Genomic DNA, 20492 nt, shown 5'->3' with positions numbered 1-20492 from the left:
CAACTTTAGGCTACATCGCTGGTTAGCCTTGGTACATTCGTTTTTTATGAAATTGGGAGTCTACTTTCAGGGTTGATTTCTAACATCATTAACACACGTGTTATATTTTATTTGATAGTTGCTTGAACACCAGCTTTTACAGAAAGAACAAAACATGCTTGACACAGTCTCATTGAACGAAAATAACCTTTTAAGAACAAATATTTGGAACAACAAAACTCAACGAAAAGGATAAAACATACAATTGCACAAATCACATCAACGGCCAAGCATATGCAACAAAGGTGACAGTATGTGCAAAGCAAAGAGCCAGTGGAATGTTGGTGTTCCATTTAGTTTACGCTTAACACAGATAAAGCATCCAGTGTACAGTTTTGCCCTATTTTTCCTTTCATAATTTATTACGCATTGCATCCATTTTTTTGTTGCTTAGGCAAGGTAAATATGTCTCAGGTTGTGTTAAAATAATACTGCCCTGTTAATGCTCAAAATCATAAACTTCTCTTATATATATATATATACAGTTTGTACACCATACAACAGAGAAAACATTCCAACAATAGAATAAAAACAATCTAAGGCAGCCTACCCCTTACAAAAAAATCCCACACTTGTATGCACTATCTTTTGGTTTCATCCACTTCTACAATAATTCATAAAATATTTGGCAATTCAGTTTTAATGACGATTTCGGTTTTATGTTGTTTTCTCTTCATCGGATTAAAAAATGCGTGTTAGAAATTTCTTAGCAGGTAATGGCAAGTGTAATAACATTATATTTTACCTTTCGCGCAGTCATAATGTAACACTAATGTACTATAATGAAATACATGCAACAAATATGCCCAATATCTTGAAGAGGGAAATGCAGTAACTAAGAAGAAGTAAGTTGCCAAACTATAATATGGCTATTCTGTAAAGTAGAATGCTCAGTTCGTTTATCATTAGGGGAAATGGCACCTAAATCACCCATTCGAAAATCAACATATCCTTCCCCGCCGCTGATTACTAAAGTCCCTTCATTTTCAGTTTGGGAATTCAATTTTGTAGGTGAAGCTCCATAGGTGGTATGAACACAAGGTGAGGATTGAGTTACACAACCTAAAAATGCAAAATATACTTCCAAAAGATACACAGAATAGAACTCATTCAGTATCCAAGTATAAATAGGTTTATTGATCAGATAGTTAAAAGTACTGCTTTATTGGTACTAAAACAACTTGAGTTTTCTTTTTCAAGAACAAAATACAAACATAATGTTCTGTAACAATAAAGCCAAGAAGGTAATGTTTACAATACCTGGAACAGACACAAAGAACTTTACAGCATCTCTGTAGCCATGAAAGCTAAGTTGTGCATTAGCCATTGAACAATATGGAATGAAAGTTCCTGGTGTGAGCTTGTCGCTAACGGGGTCACTGTAAACACGAATCACCCCTCCTGGACGCTCTGCATTCTTAATGGAAGTTGACATCACTGCATTGGAGTAGCAGCCACCTTTGGAACCTGTCAAATAAAAAAAGTGAAATTGTATAATGGGTTGGTACGAACAATGTTCTCAGTAAAGAAATAGAATTGTGTTAAAATTTTAATATTGTGTTACTGTAACATTTAAATGCAGTTAGTGTAAAAATCTGGTTACTATATCAGCATTTTTACAATACTGTTAATAAAAAGCTGCATAACTGTCCTTAGGCATTTTTTTATTAACACCTCCAATACCGCTAACCTGCTTCATTTTCTTCAGTAACATTTCTATTTGAAAAACTCTGACCTAGGTTGATTCTTCCTTTCAAATTGGGACCTTCAAAAAACAACGACAATCAAACTTGAAATACTCATTTTGTTGCTGCTAATATATGTCTTCCAACCTTTTATTCCTTTTAACCTTATTTTTAATTTTCTTCCAGACTTTTTTGACAGTTTTGTTGTTCTGGTCAGTACTGACATGGCTGACTGGCTGTTAAAAGGCTTCAGATGCAGTCTACATGTACAAGTATCTGTAGAAAATTCAGCACTTGCGTCTCCTGACTGGTCAACAATGTATTTCTTGCACACTAAACATTCCATCTTAGCTACTCCACATTTAGCGATGGTGTTTTGATGTTTGATGCAGGATCTTCGCTGCAGGGAGGCTGATGTTCTTGCTTTCATTGTAATCGTATTCCTCTCTAACAAATTATTAACGGCTGAACTTGGGACAAACAAGGCAACTACAAATTACAAACACTAGATTGGTGGCTTTCCATAAATTACTCATCCTATTAAATGTTGTACAAATGGTCATATTTACACTGTTTCAATGTGATCCCCTTTTTACACTTTTTACAGAAATGTATTTTCTAAGTTAACCCAATATTCACATATGTTTATCCACATTATATTTGCACTATGGGTATTATGTGTGAAACTTTCAACACGTTCATTTTGCATACCCCTGCCTAAACATTGTTTTGGTAAGGAAATTCATGTTCGAAATTAGTAATGAACTTGTGCCAGAAACAGCGTTGCAAGCACTAGACAAACTGGCACTGGTCCAATAAAATATTCTCATCTGTGTTTTGCGATACCGATATCATGACCGGTCATGCTGTGGCAATTTGGGTACCGACCAGTAACAAAATGCTTTAAAACACTTTGCAACACACCAACTAATATTACATGAAACTGCAAGCACTTAGGCAACTCTAGCTGTTATAAAATTTTGTCTTGACCAAATGGGACTTCAGAAAGAGAGAACATAGTTACCTTCAGACAGAGGCACTGACATCACTACCCCATTTCCAGTACCAATCCACAATCTGTGTTTAGCTACCATCAGTGACGTAATTCTGTATCACAAGAACAAAAGCATAAATTGTAATGTGCAGTGAAACATAGTAAAATGTACAAAACATATATATAGCAGTGTAGCACTTTAGGTAAGAACTAAAATCATAAAAAACGTACTTACTGTATTTTATTTTTCATTACATAAATGTTTTAAAACTTTTACCAGCAAGAAGTTTATGATGGATTTATTTTAAACTTCTTTCAAGTCACCTGACAAATGAAAATCCGAGTTTTCCTGAGCCAAGAACTTTGCTGACGTAAGGTTCAATGTCAACATCTTGAAGATGTTGTTGTGTTCGAGCATGGTAGAGACGCACAGTTGAATCAAGTCGAATTGAGACCCACACCCCATCGCCAGCCCATGCCAGTTGTCGAACTTGTGACTCTCTTCTTGGATGAGCATTAAATGTTGACTACAAAACATACACAAAAATACATTTAATATCGTTTGGTACTCATAAAGTATTCAATAGCAGCTTGTAGAGTCCAGACAAAACTGCAATTGTTTGGCTGTGGATGCTTGCAATATTTTAAAGAGGAGACATTGTATAATTGATTATTATGGTATTGTTACCAGGCATATGTATTGTATAATTGCTGTTAAATGGCGATTGACAATCCATGTTGCATAACTTAGTCTTCCTTTTGAGCTTTTACCATGGGTATGTGATGTCAGGCAGTTTTGGGTAATATGTCAAGTATCAGTAACTGATGCTACATCATTCCACCTAGCCCTAGCAGCCAAATGCTTGTTCGTTTTTCCTTTTAAAAGTCATAAATATGTCTTACTTCAATTTTCATTGACTTTGGTTCCACAATGTGTATTCGGTTCCTATAGCCACACCAAACTCTGTCATATACAACAGTCATGCATCGAATAGAGTGGTGAGGCCGGCCAAGATCCAATAAGTAATAGTTGGACAAATCCCAAATTCCATCTTTATAGATTTGAAATAAAACAGGTAAAAAAGGCAATTGTGATATGGTGTTCAATGACCTACCGCTGTCACGTCTAAAAATGGCAACAGTTCCATCAGCCAAACCAGCAAAGGCCCGACCTTTAAGATGCACAATAGCTAGGACTGAATCCTTCAAACGTATCTTGTGCAAGCACTTGCTCCAGTTATTGATAGCAGAGTGAACAAAAATGCTGCAACGACACAAACATTGTGACAAATATTGTAATAAGAAAGATGGTTATTTTTTCAAATAAATATTCTACTTGCAATACATACCATCCATTTTGTGAACCTATCCACATGGTCGGTTGGATACTTGCAATACGCACTGACTCAGCCTTTTCTGTTTTTACTGTGTCATCATTTACTTCTATTTGATCACTTGAAGTGTTAACATCAAATGTTGGTGTCTGCACCTTTTCCAACCCTCCAATTTCCTTGTTAAAAATATGCCCAATATTATGACATTTTTATAGATCATTCTATGACTGCTAACTACTTGACCCTAATCCCTTGAGTTGGTAATTAATATCGGTCCAGGTTATTTTTTCACCTTCCTTTGGAGTCTAAATCATCAAGGAATCTTTTTACAAAGAAAAACAACGAATATTTGAAGTTATTTACCTTGTCTGGAGGTGAATAGTCAAATGCGGGTTCATCCTTGGAGCCTAAATTTTTTATTTTGCATTATTAAACAGGTTGTTTTGTCAAAAAGCAATGCTGTCAAAAGCAAACCTTTGGACTTTTCCACATTTGTTGCATCAATTGTAGGCATTGTATCATTTGTCGCTTCCGTTGGTGATTGAGTCATTCCCAACATGCTGGTGTCACCTGAATATATAAACAGCAGCTAACAACCTACACACCTTTACAGCATATCTTAGAAAACTGTTTCAATATTCACAAAACCTACATATTCTAAAAAGATTTGTAACACACTTTAAAACACATACAATGAGAAACATCTTAAAAAGGAACTTGAATTAACCTTTATTTTACTTGTACAAAGCAATATGAATTATGTACTACCATCACTAACCTGCACTAGTATACATTGAATCTGCCTCTTCTTCATCAGGACTTAGATAATCCTCTTCAATAGCACCTGTACGCATAAAGGCAAAATTTTGCAAAACTAGAAGGGTGGCTTAGCACATATTGCCCTTGCATATACACTATAACCTATTTTAAAACATAAATATATTTCCTTTGCTTATTTTGTATTGGGTCCCATATTAGCCATCATCATTTATAACTTTATTAGTTTCTGCAGGCAAAAACTCATGGGTCCCCACACATGCAAAGTTGAAAATAATGCAATTCAAGAGATAACCATCAGGAAGTCGGGTGTTGTAAGGTAAAACACAGCGATCGGCACTGGGCTTAAATAATAATACTATGTAGAATACAAACTATAAAATTAGATTCACCCCAGATATTGTTTGAAGTATGTCCTATTTAACATTTTAAAAAACTGACCCATTTTAGGGGGCTAGTAGGGCAACTAATTGTGTTCGACACACAAACTAAAAAATATATAAAAACCATAATGACTCAATCAATAGTACTGCAAAATTTCAGCCCAATCCAAGAATGTTTAAAATTTTGACCACTAGAGGTATTTTGAGCATAGTACACTTTGGGGACTTGTGGGGTAAATGTTAGGACTACAGGGTTGAACACAACAATCAACACCTATAAATGGCATACTATACAAGAAATCCAAATTTCAGCCAATTCTGACACTGTTTAAAAACTCACCCATTTTAGGAGGCTAGCGGGGTAAATACTGGGGTTATCGACAAAAACAAAGTGGGATGCACATCCACATGAATATATCTACTATCTGTGTAAATTTTAGCCAAATCCATCAAACATTTGATGGAAAAACGAGTCGGACAAACTTTGGGTAAAAACACCCATTTTAGGGGCCTAGCGGGGTAAATACTGGGGTTATCAACAAAAACAAAGTGAGATGCACATCTACATAACTATATCTACCATCTGTGTAAACTTCAGCCAAATCCATCAAACATTTGATGGAAAAACGAGTCGGACAAACTTCGGGGGAAAAATATCAGTTTTAGGGGGCTAGCGGGGTAAATACTGGGGTTATCAACAAAAACAAAGTGGGATGCACATCTACATAACTATATCTACCATCTGTGCAAATTTCAGCCAAATCCATCAAACATTTGATGGAAAAACGAGTCGGACAAACTTCAGGGGTAAAATACCCATTTTAGGGGGCTAGCGGGGTAAATACTGGGGTTATCAACAAAAACAAAGTGGGATGCACATCTACATAACTATATCTACCATCTGTGTAAACTTCAGCCAAATCCATCAAACATTTGATGGAAAAACGAGTCGGACAAACTTTGGGAAGAAAAAAAAAAGGAAGAAAAAAAAGAAAAAACAACAAAAAACAAACAAACATTTCGAGTAAAATCAATATGTGTCCCCTTCAGGGAAGGGGACGCATAATAAAACCTTTGTGAAGTAGGCCAAGAAAGGCATTTTGATTTGTCATTTATCAGAAAAAAAACATGAAATGTCTGCTTTTTTAGCGAGCATTACATGCTTGGTGCCTAATACACATGTAGTAGTAGTAGGACATTTCACATATCTATCACAAGGGTTTTGTTTTTGTTTTTTTCTATCCTTCACTACACAGTTCATTCTTACACTTGTGTTGCATAACAAAACTTGCCTATTAAGCAACATCTAGTCATTAAAGGTTAAATAGTTCTTACGAAAATTCAGAATATTTTTCAGCCAAATATTAATTTTTTACACAAAATGTATCATTTGAAATAGATGGAAACAATAAAATTATACCTGGTGCACTTGTAATGCAGAGGATATGTGTTTCACTTGATCCAACGGGAAAATTCTCAATGCAATGGTTTGGCTGCCGGGCGTCTACAACACTTATTACACTCCCTTTGGCATTAGGATTTGTCCTTGAATCATCAGAAACCAGCCAAACATAGGAGGAGACACTTTCTCTGCGCTCGCTGTCGGTTCGAATCTTATGCTTCTTTGATTCAAGTTCCTATTTTGTGTATTAGATGAGTTAACACAGCAAAAACTTTAATTGCAAGTTTTGAAATCATTGGACAATGGATAAAAGTAAATGGACAATGCTTAAAGCTTTTTAGCCTACTAACACCAAGGATGTTCTGGATCTGGACTAACATATTATGGGATGTAAAAAGTGTCATAAAATACTGAAAGTAAACAAAGATGTTTTCTTATGTGTAAGAGCAACCAGAATTAGAATCAGTTGGGCCTAACGTTGGAAGTGACTGCTGCTAATTTTTCAAGTTACATACAGAAAATGTGAAAATAGTGAGTGACTCCTCACAAGCAAAAGACTAATTAATGTCGAGCAAAATGATGCAGATGCCATCACAGTCTAAAGAAAATGAAATTAGATGCCAATTAAATTCACCTCACTCAGTTGAACAACATCTTTGGATTGGTGTTCAACAACATCCTGAATTCCAGATTCGTCTTTGGTGTTGGATTGTTCACGGTAAAACACGCTGCCAGTACCAACCACTGACCCACCGTTGCGAGTCTTTGCATTGGCCACATTAACTGAAGTGGCACACCACACCTAAAAAAAAGTTTTTTCTTGTCTGCTAAAAAACCTTTTGAAGTGTCAACTATTTTACTTAAGCAAAGCAAATTGGATTACATAAAAACGCAGGTATTTTGAATGAACAGTTTTAGTGTAACAAGTGCCCAACTTGTTTTTATAAAATACCTTCATATTTGTCTCCTGGTCTTGTATGGGGCCACAATATACAGGAACTGGGACCGTTCTGGAACCTTCCTTTGGAGTTGCTGGGGTGTTTGGCAAACTCCATCCACATGCCTGAAGCAAGAAACCATCATTTTTTTGTATCATCTGTCATAACTTTTTAAACGAGAGTGCATTAGTGCAAGTATAATCAAGAAAATGCTAAAGCAAACTTGGTACATTGAATTGACAAGTGCTTTGTACATATTTAGTGATTGGTTTAAATTTGAAATAACCACTAAACCAGGAAATGCTTATAAATTGTGATAGGATTTGCATCACTATGAGGTAGGAAAAATAAAAAAAATTATGTGTGGATATGCTTGTACTGAGTCATGTCATTATTTATTGATGTGACAGCATACAACTCCACGGGGACCTGTGTGACTGTTTTCTTACAGACCTGAAGTCGGGTGTTTTCAGAAAGTCTAGGTGATTCTCGCCTTGGAGCTTCTTTGTTGGGGCTGTGAAAGAAATGTGTTTTTTTATTTTCAAACAGGCCAAATCAAGACATAAAGTTTTGTTATGTTAATGATCGCCATTTTGAAAAAGAGGTTTCAACAATTTCGAAAAAATGAATAAAAAATCCAGTCAATCACAAAAATAAATCTCCTCAGTATTTTCACGAAAATCAAAATAAATGCAGTTAAGTTTCCATGACCGAGCCACCAGCTTGCTGTAAACAAGGCAACCATTGCAATCAATAACGCAAATAATCAATGTTGGATTGCAAAATGCACAAACAACATGTGAAAAATTAGTACTACACCAGTAGTATAGTGTTATCTGAAAAAACTAAGACAAAGATAGCCTTGTTATTATTGTATCTTTTTTACACAAATTCATGAGAAATAGAATTAGAAAAACTCAAAATATAACAAAACTCAAAATGTGAATGGCCACAATTTGCAAAATAATTGAACTATAAACTAGGAATGGGCTGAAACTGTAAGGTTCTGTCAAGTTAAGTGCCAAGCATTACATATTATCACTTGAATTTCAGCTGAGCATACCCAGGCAATCTACTTTCACAAAGTAAAAAAGCTGCCCCCCACTTATCTGAAAGTTGAATTAAACTTTCATTCTTCAGAAGGTGTAAAATAAGTTTTAGTTAAGAACAAACTATTAAGCATGTTGATCGTTGGTTCAAAGTAACTTGGTACAAAATAGGCTCGACCCATTCCTACTGCAAACATATTCATTAGTTCTTTAATTGCATTCAGTGTCATGCAGAAATTAGATCGTTTTCAAAACCTTTTTTTGGTAGCACTGTCAACTACAAATGACACAGTTGGAGTCTGACGGAGCATTCTAAAAAGATTTCCTAGATATTAACCATTGCGAATCCACACAAGTGGGGACATACAGTGAAACCATGACTCATTACAGTGAAACCATGACTGTATTGATTGGAAGATGTGCAGGACTATTGATTTTGTCCAATGCACAATCCAGGAACAAACAACATTACCTATTACATAGCATATCACCAATCTTGATGGCTTGATAGCTACTCATATGGTTAATGTGAGCCAGTATATTGTTACCATTTCATACCACTTATGTTGGGTTATCAATACATACATGTGCACATACGTTACAACACAACAATGTTAGGTAAAACTCAGACACTCACCCATAGTCTTCAGTTATGTTAAGCAACATATTCTTCTTAGTTTGTAATTTAAGCGCAGCTCTAAGAGCAAGCATGAAAAGAAACAATTTTTAGGCACAACACAGCACATACACTTTCATACAGTCACAAGCATTTTAGTTTGCAGTCACATAAATGTTCTTCAAAAGTCATGTGTAATATGTTGACACTTTCCTATGCACACCCAACAGAGCAATTAATATGTTTGTTGACTACATTTCATATAATCATGTAGCACTTATTTAGTTTAAGAGAATTTGCATTTGTATGTGCCCTGCTGCATTTTGGTGCAAATTCAAGAGTATTAACAATCTACCAGCACCTAACACAAGGGTGCATTGAAAAAAAGTACTAACACAGATATCACATTTAATCTGACTCACGCTTCTCTAAGGTTGTCGATTGTTGGAGATTTTCCATACAAAGAAGCCGTGCTGCTGCGGGATCTTGGAATAACTTTTGAAGTGGGTACATTGTAAGCCACATTCAACCCATATTCACTGGTTGCTGTTGATCGTCGCAATTGTCGAGGAGGTTCTGGTGATGGCGGTTGATTTGTGCTTTCACCATTGGTGTTTGAAGTAAACAACCGACTGAAGCTGTCAAAATGATTTCGTAAAATAAAACAAACTGCTACTCTGTGCTAGTCGAAACTACACATGGTGATGAACATGGGGTAGAAGTTCATCAAATGGCATTCTTTTGAATAATTGTTCTGATGTGTAATATTGCATAAATCTTAATGTCTGATCAATGCCCTAAGAAACCGATGTGATCTATGCCCAGAGTCTGCTTTTTAACATAGGTAGTGCGTACTTTTAGGGGTACTTTTGCATAAATTCTAAACAAGGTCCCCAAAACACTTCACCACGCTCAATACTGTAAGTAAAGTATTTAATGAACTGATATATGTTAAAAACCCAAACTTGTCAAAACAATTGGTACCAAAAGCAACTGTATTCAAAGCCATCTTTTTGTGACAGGTGCAATGAAAAACAGACACCATAAAGGCTATGGCATTGATTAAAACACATTCTTCAGTATACAGTTACCAAAATTCACTGATGGGGAAAATAAACACAAATCAGATGGAAAGCAGAAATATAATAAAGTGGCTACTTACAACTGAAATATTGATGACTTGTTCTTGTTTTTATTCTGTGTTACGTCAGCATTATTTCTTGATGCCCGGAGGGTCTCAGTCCAGCGCACAGCTTCCTGCAGCTCCATAAGACGCTCCTTGTACTGATTTCGCTCCATCAATACCCGTGCCATCTCAACTCGAGTAAAGCGCTTACGTTGGGACAAGGGCACCACATCCTTGGAAAGTTAGAACAATATTGAAACTTAAACATATTTCTACACCAATATTAAAACTTGGAACATATTTAAAAATGGTAAATCATTACCAAGTAATGGAATCAGTCAATGAATATCATGTTTTTAGCCTAACTGGCATCTTCAGTTTCTTATTCAAATAGAACCAAGTTTATTTTAATCTTTTTTTTTGACTAACCTCCTCATCAGACTGCTTAGATATAGAGTTTCTTGCACTTCCAACAGCAACATTTTCCAATTCTTGTTGAACTCGCAAAAGTTGCTTTTCCAGCTCTTTGTGTTTGTCTTGTAACTCTTTTCTTCCCTTTTCTGAAGAATTAAGCTCTTCCCTACAAATAAGAACATTATTAACTCACAACTTGTAAAACATTCCAAAACTATGGGATTACTTGAGAAGTGCATGTTGTGTCGTAAGTTGATCCACTTTCTGAATTAGATCATCTTTGACAACATTAAGAGCATTCTTTGTGGCCAGCAGTTTGGAGTTTTCCTGAATCAGGTTTTCAACCTCTTTGCTCATGCCTAAAATAGGTTCGGAAACACAGGTTGACTTTTTATCATTTTTAAAAGACAATACTCTTAAAGCCCATATTGCGCATCAGTATTATCACAAAAAAATGGTTAGGTATGTGTATATTCATGATCAACTTGAAAAATAAACAATATTTTAGTATTTTTCACGGCAGTGGTTTTCTAGATTCAGTTCAATCAGTAAGTGAAAGCACACATATTGAATTGTAACTTGAAATAAAAGACTGTTAGAACTAGGAAAGGGTCAAAACTGGGAATGTTCTATTTGGTCAAGCACTGAGCTACTCATGTTAATGCTCAGTACTCGGCCAAGCTCACTCGGTGAATTGTGATTGCACAAAGTGTCCCAATTCTACACTAGCTTTGAACCTTTCCAAGGTCTCTTACATTACCACCATCTAACATTTAAAAACATTTGGCATTTTAAAAAAAATTGTTCATCGATGGCTGTGTTGAAAACTAGTTTTATATGTTAGCAAGGCATGAACATGCAAATTTAATGCTAGGGTCAGTTTGTGCAACTGCTTGGCATTAACCAAGCATCAAACATACCAATGCTCAGCACAGAGTATTTTATCACAAAAATATCTACATGTCATTCCAACATTTTTCATTTCTTCCCATACGCAGTATACTTTTTGTTCCAGTAATTTTTGGTCACATACAAATTGGAGTGACAACTACTTTTAACAACACCAATGACAACATACATGCATACACTATATTTTATTTTACCAAGGTAACTGCATAATTCCATATCCTGTTGCATGTCTCCTGGAAATGCCTTACTGGCATCATACAAAGCTAAGCCAAAATATGGAATAAATAAGTAAAACACAATAAAGTAAGCAATGTATGGACCCCTAAAATCAGAAACCTTTTTCTAACTTACCAAGTATATCAGCTCCTTCATCTACATCACCCAAATCTTGTTGTGACATTTCAGCAAAAAGTGAGCTTGCATTTGTTGTTTGTGTCGTTTCAAATGCTGCGTTTTCAATTCCTGTGCTGCTTGGAAATTTAAAAAAAATTCTAAGTTGCTGATTAATTATGCTTTGATGTTTTAGCATACAAGATCATGTAAGCAAAGTGGTGCAATCAATACATTCACCATATTTATGAAGCAATTTAAGGAGATAACCAGTACAGGCAAAAAAGGAAGTACAGTTTTTTTAATAATTTCAAGTTGTACAAATATCAATTGTAATGTACACAGTGGGACTGTGGTCCTTGTTTTACTTTTACTCAAGGTTGTATAATATATTTCAAGAATAGGTCAGTTTAATTTCAAGGATTTAAAAATTACAAACCTTTCTAGAGCTTTTTGTGTTTCTGAATCTTCATTACCATCAGGGTCAGGTCTATCTAGTTCCAATTCCCCATTCTGTAGTATTTCCTTTACTTCCTCGCTAACCCAGCCAACTCCATCACTCTCACCCGATGGTGAACCAACATCTGGCAAAAAGTATTTAGTTACTAATAGCCATTGAATTTAATAACAAACTAAGCTTATTGGTCCATTTTAAAACCTTGGGTTTTCTATGTTTCTGTATAATGTACATTTTTTGAAGGAGGCAACAAAGTTTTATTTTTTCCCAATAATTGGCGTAAAAGACATCCATTTTAAATTATGGCAATAATCCACTGTCAAATCTTTTAGTGTTTTTAATTACTAGTATCAATCTACTGGTGAAAATTAGACAGTTTGAAATTGTTTTTTTTTTACTTGATGCAACCATGTCTCTGCCTTAAACATTGCTTAGTCAATTGCTTTTACAGACAAACTATAAGTAATGAAGGCTGTTGGGTGTTGACAGAGCGTGTGTGAGTGTCCTTACACTTACTTTCATTTCGTACCAGAAAAGTTGGGATTATATTCCATTTAAATTTTAATGTTTGTTGTAAATATTTGTGATTGGCTTTTTTGCCTATCTATAAATAATCAGAATTGGCCTTAAAAATTAAGTAATTCGATTTCTTGCATCAACAACATTAATACACCACCGCATATTACACACATTTTGGCCAATTACAAAGCAGAAGTATTAAATTATAACAACACTGATATCTTTAAAAGACACTTTTTTACATGGCTGGATCACAAACAATGTCTAGGTTTAAACTGTTGTCACATTAATTAACTGAACAGGACAACAGTAATGCAATTCAGTGCTGTCAGTTTTACAGCAATTATATCCCAAAACATTTTGATTTCAGTTTTTGTTTTTTATAATGAACTGATTTGATTTGCAACAGAAATTGTCAGCAATGGTTGCTAATTGCAAAGCACACAGCTTTATACCTCCACCTTGCTTTTTACTTTCTGCCATGTTAGGGGAGTTTGCATTTGCTAATTTAGATTTGCCCAACACTTCACCAACAAGCTGCTGTTTGGCACGCTTCACAGATTGGTGGAGTGAAGCTTTTAATGCAGTCTTTACTAAACTTTCAGTATTGGATTGAACAGTTTTTTTGTTTCCACCTGTTTGCAAAAATAGTTCTACCATACAAAAACACACAGCATTTAGATCAGTGGTTCTTAACCGGTGGGTAATTACCCACTAGTGGGGAATTTGAGGATTTCAAGTGGGTAATTTGAAGTTGGGTTTGTTGTTCCATGTGTACTCCACTGGTTCTTAACCGCTGGGAAATTTAATGTTTTTAGAGGGAAATTATGTGAGTCAGAAGTCACCAAACTCGGGCCCGTGGGTTGAAATCAACCATTGAAAGTTAATTTAACACAATATTTTCCGCAACAACATGTAAGATTAACTTCACCTAGTTTTACAAGGCGCATAAAAATCTAAAAATCGTTTGTTACATCACAGACATTACTAAAAGCATCAATGACTTTGTTATTGTTCGCGAATAAATGCATTTGGTCTGTTGATTGTGATGCGATAAATGACTATTGCAAGCACCTGAGATTTTTCAAAATCCCACACAATTTTACTTACCCACGAAATCACTAAATAAGATTTCAGTGTACCTTTAAGGTTTCGACCAAATCGCTTCACAAAATTATTTTGATTAAAGAATCATTTTTTGTTGGACACAAAACATCATTATAAAAATAACAGAGTGGGAAATTCGGACTTGGTGATTTACTTTAGTGGGAAACCACACCAAAAAGGTTAAGAACCACTGATTTAGATCAATAATCCTAAATTAAAATTTCCTATCTTTGGAGCAATAGAAAATTTAAAGAACTCTCTCTTACCCATTATTTCAATATGCTGCCCAGTTAAGTCATGACCTGGTGACATTCTCTCATTTGAACTTGAAGGACTGCTTGGTGAAATGGGCATGGACTTTGGAATTTCATCCTAAACAAAACAGAAACTGAACAATTATTTGTGCCTAAATATGCACAAGCTTTTCAAAAAATACATATAAAACTTTAACTTGAAAGATACATATTTGAAACCAAACTGTTGTATTTGACTTAAATGTTCTTCTAGTTAATGTTGATTTACGTTTGCAAGTTACTTTAAGGCGTCTTTTGTGACCTAATTGCTGATCAAGTTTTAAATATATACAAGTTTGTGTCGCACAACATAGTAGGAGGAACTTTGAATAATCAAGTGTAAAAACTTGGGGGCGAGAATGCAAAGGACACTCTGCTAATGAGATAAGCAAGTGTAGTTACCTTAATACTCATCAGTGATCTGTCACAGCTCGGTGTCGAAGTTAGGTCAGGGTTGCCACTGACGACAGGTGATGATGGTGTTTTCTTTGTTGCATCTGAGTTAAATCCACGAAAACCTGGAGAATCGCCTGATGGTGTTGTCAATGAAGGGGTCAGTTCTCTTCTAATTTGGACAAAAGTGTTTTAAAGGTAAGCTTCCCAGTTTTTAAATAGGCCTACACTAAATATAAACCCAACCACAACAAAAGAACAAAACATTCAAATTGTTATGAATGTTACACTGCATAACTTGTCAGTACAAAACAATCCATGAAATGTGATAATAATGCCAATACCATTTACCCCCAAAAGCATAGACAGTAGTACATTCACAAATCTAATTTGCCAAAAGATTGCTACAACACATGCATTACCTGTACCAATGGACAAAGCTGTCATTAAAAAACAAAGGAATACTATTAAGTTAAATGTAAAACCATTGTCATGTGTAGCAACAGACTTTATATTCAGATTTATGAAGTGGTGGGATTCAGTCGGTTCGCACCGGTTCTATAGAACGGTCACACGAAATTTTATGATATCAGTGAAACAGTTAGCATTAGTGGTTACTGTCAATGGAAATATGACTTTTTGTAACAGAACCGTCTGAAAAATATGACTTTTATGATAGAACCGGCTGACAAAAAATGTGAATCCCACCACCGGATTTATGGGCAAAATCCACATTGAAAAGTCCAGAAAAGACAAGCTGAAAGAAAAGAAAAAAAATGTTTGTTTAAACTAAAAGACAAGCTTTATATTCAAACAAATTTATAAAATAGATGAATACCTCAAACTGAAATGGCTTGGAAATGAAAATTTGTCTACAAGGATAAATTCTTACACTGATTGAACTACTGACCATGACAAGCAAATTCTTACACTAACACATGGGTAATAGGTGTATCGAAAAAAATACTCTTATTTACTTGTTTTGGTGTGGGCTTTGAGAAACATCGCTGTATGAGGACTGGTGTTGCAAAGTTTTTGTTTTTTCAATGTGCTCCATGTACGACTGGATCATCTGAATGTGAGCAAACAAACATGATTAGTTAAACATTCCCCAAACGTATATTGCACAGTAGCTTTTGTTACCTCAGTATGTCTGTCATGAAGCTGTGTGTATTCTTTTTTTAAGTCACTCTCTCTTTCTTGTAATCTTTCAACTGCATAAAATGAAACAATAAAATAAAAGCAATGAAAAGACCACAAAAGACGAAATGTTAATCACAGACCGTTGGAATTTAATTTTGGGACCTAGAAATGTACATGGATGTAAAAGTAAGTGGTAAAAAAGTACAACTAATCAACCCAGAAAGGAATACCTTGATCAGTGTAGTTTTTACACTTTAACTCCAGATGTCGCGTTGCAGTTTCAAGGGCGTCAGCTCGGTCTCGTATGTCCCTGGTCGCTGTTTCATTTACATCTTCAGTTTCCATTAATCTTTGTTCTGCACTTCGGCGAAGCTGGCGCTCTCGCTCATATTGGGTTGCAAGTTGTTCATTATCATCTTTTAGCATTTCAATCTCAACGATGTTTTCTGTGTACATATGTGAAAATAAAGTCCATGATAAGAAAGGTTTATCACTAAGTTCAACTCATCAAAATTGATGCATTTCTTAAGAACTGGTGTGGTTTTAAAAGATTGCACAATAAATCATGGTTTGTGTACTATTATGTATAACTTAAGGAGATTAATTGAATATGATTTTTTTTGGGAACAAATCATGGCAAACTTGTTGGGCACAATATTTGTTTCCTCACAAACCAAGCAAAAATATGAGAGAAGCATAAAATGCCCTTGCAGAAAACTAATAAAATATTTATGATTGGAACAGACAGGCCAGTATTAAGTGGTAAGTGCAGTAGCCTAGTGTGTTAAGACATTGCATTTTCCTAACACAGTATACTGAAAAGTCATTTAGGTGTTATTTAAGTGTAATCTTACCATTACATTCCGTCATTGAACGATCCAAGGTTTCCAAAATCGTTACAATAAGGGGCATAAGGTCCTTGATAACATCTTCGCCATATAATGACATCATCCTCTTAAACTCGCCATAAACGCTGCTTGCCATGGCTTGAACCTAAAGCACAAACCTATAACTTGTGATGCACATTTTGGACATGGATGTCACAAGACACAGACAGACAAGTATATTACAATTTGCACCTTATCCCACACTTTGGGGTCTTAATAATTAATAATCGACATTGAATACAGGCACATTTGCACACATCTGCCCAGCCCCCTTGACAAACCACTAGGATAATCTTCTAGACATGAGTTGTGCTGTTGAAAAGTAAAGTTTATTGGCAACAAACAGCAGAATAGCATTTTAGGGGACATGGGCATGTACAGTTGCAAAACAACACCTGCTAAACTTACACAACACAAAAATACCCACAACATTAATACATGGATCTCATACCTGAACTGGCAACTCTGGACTAGGAAGCTTTTAAAGATACAAGTATATAGCTAAATTTGCATGTGTTAACCAAGAACTAACCGTTTTTGGCAAAAATAAAAACATATTTTTTAACACTAACATAAACTTATATTTTACCAATTACATAAAATCCATTCTGAATTATGATACCTACCTTCTCAGATGAAAGACCAGTTTTGGCATCATTTGACCCGTATACAATCTCACTTTCAACACTCATAACTGTTTTACAATTTATATTGTTCAATACAAATTTTACGTTTCAGACATAGCACATAAAAACATGCCACAGGTACTGATATATACAGTCACTTAACAACCAAACCTGAGTGCAGTAAATTGAATTTTGTTTATCTTTGCATATCACTGAGTTGAATACAATAAATAAATTGAATGATATGCAAATGCAACCACGACAGATTTTTAATCAACATAGCACATAATTAAATTACACATTTTGTTAGACCCATTTCCAGGCACAGAAAGTTGTTTAATACCTAAACTGCCCCATTTATGAACACCCAAGCAACTAAGGCAGGTTAACTGTTGACTGTAATGCACATACATCTTAACATGTGTATATTTTTGTGTTGGTTGCATAGTTTTTTTTGTGTTAATGATTTTAGTGGCACATCTGACACAAGTGACAATGCTATCTAATTTATTTCTTGTCACCCATTTTAATAACTTTTTTTTGTTTTAAGTGTGACACAACCTTCGTTAAAAGTTAAAATCATGTGTCACTTCTGTATAGGGTATTGCCATTGCAAACTTCGTGTTCATTTCAAGAAGCCTTTTGGACAACAGTAGCTTATTAACACAAGAGCAGATACAAAATCTGTCCTGCTTTCTGCTTTTCTATACCTGTAAGTTATAGCCGTCGTTATATTTACAATTTTACATACGTTCGCTTTTCCGTTAAAGTCAATTGTGTAATAAAACTTGCATAACATTTGTTTTAGTCGAACGTACTGTTCAGGGAGTTATTACTTTATGCTTCGCACATGTTTCCATTGTTAACTTTGCGTTACATCAACTTTTATCCCAACAAGCATTTTTAGCGTTTAATACGGAACTTGCGACAAAACTACCCTATTTTCGCCATATACACAGACTATCAAAGTTTACAAAAGTCTAATCTCCAATCACTGCCAAGAATAAAACCACAAAGGCACAAATGCCTCAAGCAGTTTTGCATTTCGTCTCGTCGAATACTCTGCAGACCTGCAACAGAATCGATCAATCGAATCGATCATCGATGTTTGTTGGATTGTTCATTGACCAGTGTCATTCTGGCAGAATAATTTCCCCTAAACACAAAAATTTTACCACAAAATTTCAGGTACCATATCAAATGAAACATTAATGTAAAACACAATTAAAAAACGAAAAAATCAATGGAAAAATGACATGATAAAGAGCATTTTAATGTGATCACGCGTCAAAGAATATAAATACTCAAATAAAATAGAACCATGCAAAATCTTGTGCGTCCATTGTGACATTTTTCCGAATTTTATTGTCATAATAGAAATCATAGCTCTCAGTGTCAAAACACACAAAAATTAGCCGTGAAAAACCTCAATTTTGAAACTGTTCCGGAGGGGGGATTTTAACCAGCTGGATACCATGTTGCAGCCCAGAGCTTACTCTTTTCTATCCCGTTGCCGTTACGACACACCCTTTGCGCATTTTTACAGCAGAACGCTTTACGCGAGAGACCTTTTTCAAATTTTCAAACATCTGTTTAATTTTTCCAATGCGAATAAATTATCCGTAAACAACCACAATTTTGAAACTGTTCCGGAGGGGGGCTTTTAACCAGCTGGATACCATGTTGTAGCCCAGAGCTTACTCTTTTCTATCCCGTTGCCGTTACGACACACCCTTTGCGCATTTTTACAGCAGAACGCTTTACGCGAGAGACCTTTTTCAAATTTTCAAACATCTGTTTAATTTTTCCAATGCGAATAAATTAGCCGTAAACAACCTCAATTTTGAAACTGTTCCGGAGGGGGGCTTTTAACCAGCTGGATACCATGTTGTAGCCCAGAGCTTACTCTTTTCTATCCCGTTGCCGTTACGAGACACCCTTTGCGCATTTTTACAGCAGAACGCTTTACGCGAGAGACCTTTTTCAATTTTTCAAACATCTGTTTAATTTTTCCAATGCGAATAAATTAGCCGTAAACAACCTCAATTTTGAAACTGTTCCGGAGGGGTCTTTTAACCAGCTGGATACCATGTTGTAGCCCAGAGCTTACTCTTTTCTATCCCGTTGCCGTTACGACACACCCTTTGCGCATTTTTACAGCAGAACGCTTTACGCGAGAGACCTTTTTTAAATTTTCAAACATCTGTTTAATTTTTCCAATGTGAATAAATTAGCCGTAAACAACCTCAATTTTGAAACTGTTCCGGAGGGGGGCTTTTAACCAGCTGGATACCATGTTGTAGCCCGGAGCTTACTCTTTTCTATCCCGTCGCCGTTACGAGACACCCTTTGCGCATTTTTACAGCAGAACGCTTTACGCGAGAGACCTTTTTTAATTTTTCAAACATCTGTTTAATTTTTCCAATGCGAATATAATGGCCCTAAACAACCCTAATTTTGAAACTGTTCCGGAGGGGGGCTTTTAACCAGCTGGATACCATGTTGTAGCCCGGAGCTTACGCTTTTCTATCCCGTTGCCGTTACGACACACCCTTTGCGCATTTTTACAGCAGAACGCTTTACGCGAGAGACCTTTTTTAAATTTTCAAACATCTGGTTAATTTTTCCAATGTGAATAAATTAGCCGTAAACAACCTCAATTTTGAAACTGTTCCGGAGGGGGGCTTTTAACCAGCAAGATACCATGTTGTGTTATCAACATGCGAAATTTTAGTTTGTTTGAATATTCAAAAATGAGAAGCGAACATCTTAAATGATCGAAGGGCATGGCCGCCTTCTAACATAACGAGTTCGCACTACAGAAACGGGAAAGACCTACCGGCGCTAAATAACGAACGGTTAGCACATATTCAACCAGTTTTTGCAGACCAACTCGAAATTGCATCCATTACCAGCGTGCAATGTTATAGTTCATTCCAATTAGCCAATCAGAATTGAGAAGCGAACATCTTAAATGATCGAAGGGCATGACCGCCCGTCAACATGACGCATTCGCACCATGGAAACGGGAAAGACCTACCAGCGATAAAAAACGAACGGTTAGCACATAT

At 35.6% G+C, this 20492-nt stretch overlaps 1 protein-coding gene across 6 annotated transcripts; it reads right to left on the bottom strand.

Annotated features, from left to right (window-relative positions):
• Positions 1 to 88: 88 nt before the first annotated feature.
• On the bottom strand, positions 89 to 17618 carry LOC145239311 (C-Jun-amino-terminal kinase-interacting protein 4-like). 6 transcript variants are annotated; one of them, XM_080102616.1, is made up of 32 exons: positions 17422 to 17618; positions 17247 to 17273; positions 16763 to 16901; positions 16139 to 16354; positions 15909 to 15979; positions 15743 to 15837; positions 15188 to 15205; positions 14775 to 14937; positions 14346 to 14451; positions 12436 to 12580; positions 12018 to 12133; positions 11861 to 11929; positions 10984 to 11116; positions 10773 to 10923; positions 10380 to 10576; positions 9640 to 9855; positions 9239 to 9298; positions 8857 to 8913; positions 8006 to 8066; positions 7567 to 7677; positions 7249 to 7416; positions 6633 to 6849; positions 4831 to 4896; positions 4527 to 4622; positions 4416 to 4459; positions 4068 to 4228; positions 3834 to 3982; positions 3622 to 3770; positions 3043 to 3245; positions 2749 to 2831; positions 1300 to 1506; positions 89 to 1101 (listed from the first exon to the last, which is right to left on the bottom strand). In XM_080102616.1, the coding sequence occupies exons 1-32, from the start codon at positions 17485 to 17487 to the stop codon at positions 875 to 877; spliced, it is 3987 nt and encodes a 1328-aa protein (XP_079958742.1). In that variant the 5' UTR covers positions 17488 to 17618; the 3' UTR covers positions 89 to 874. The 6 variants fall into 6 exon arrangements, with proteins under 6 accessions (XP_079958742.1, XP_079958745.1, XP_079958746.1 ...); XM_080102619.1 differs by lacking the exon at positions 8857 to 8913; XM_080102620.1 differs by lacking the exon at positions 11861 to 11929.
• Positions 17619 to 20492: the final 2874 nt, after the last annotated feature.

The sequence above is a fragment of the Phallusia mammillata genome, chromosome 7 (assembly GCF_965637545.1).
Source record: "Phallusia mammillata chromosome 7, kaPhaMamm4.hap1.1, whole genome shotgun sequence".
Classification (NCBI taxonomy): domain Eukaryota; kingdom Metazoa; phylum Chordata; class Ascidiacea; order Phlebobranchia; family Ascidiidae; genus Phallusia; species Phallusia mammillata.
Note: the sequence above shows the minus strand (reverse complement) of the source record. Positions and strands in the feature narration are given on the sequence as shown.

What these genes read in the sequence shown, in the direction of transcription:
- LOC145239311 (XM_080102616.1), bottom strand. Translation starts at nt 17,487, where the DNA reads ATGAGTGTTGAAAGTGAGATTGTATACGGGTCAAATGATGCCAAAACT. An exon ending in AAGTCATCAATATTTCAGTT is followed by an intron (nt 9,856 to 10,379) that starts GTAAGTAGCCAC and finishes TCATTTTGACAG; the next exon opens with CTTCAGTCGGTTGTTTACTT. An exon ending in ACTATTCACCTCCAGACAAG is followed by an intron (nt 4,229 to 4,415) that starts GTAAATAACTTC and finishes ATTTTTAACAAG; the next exon opens with GAAATTGGAGGGTTGGAAAA.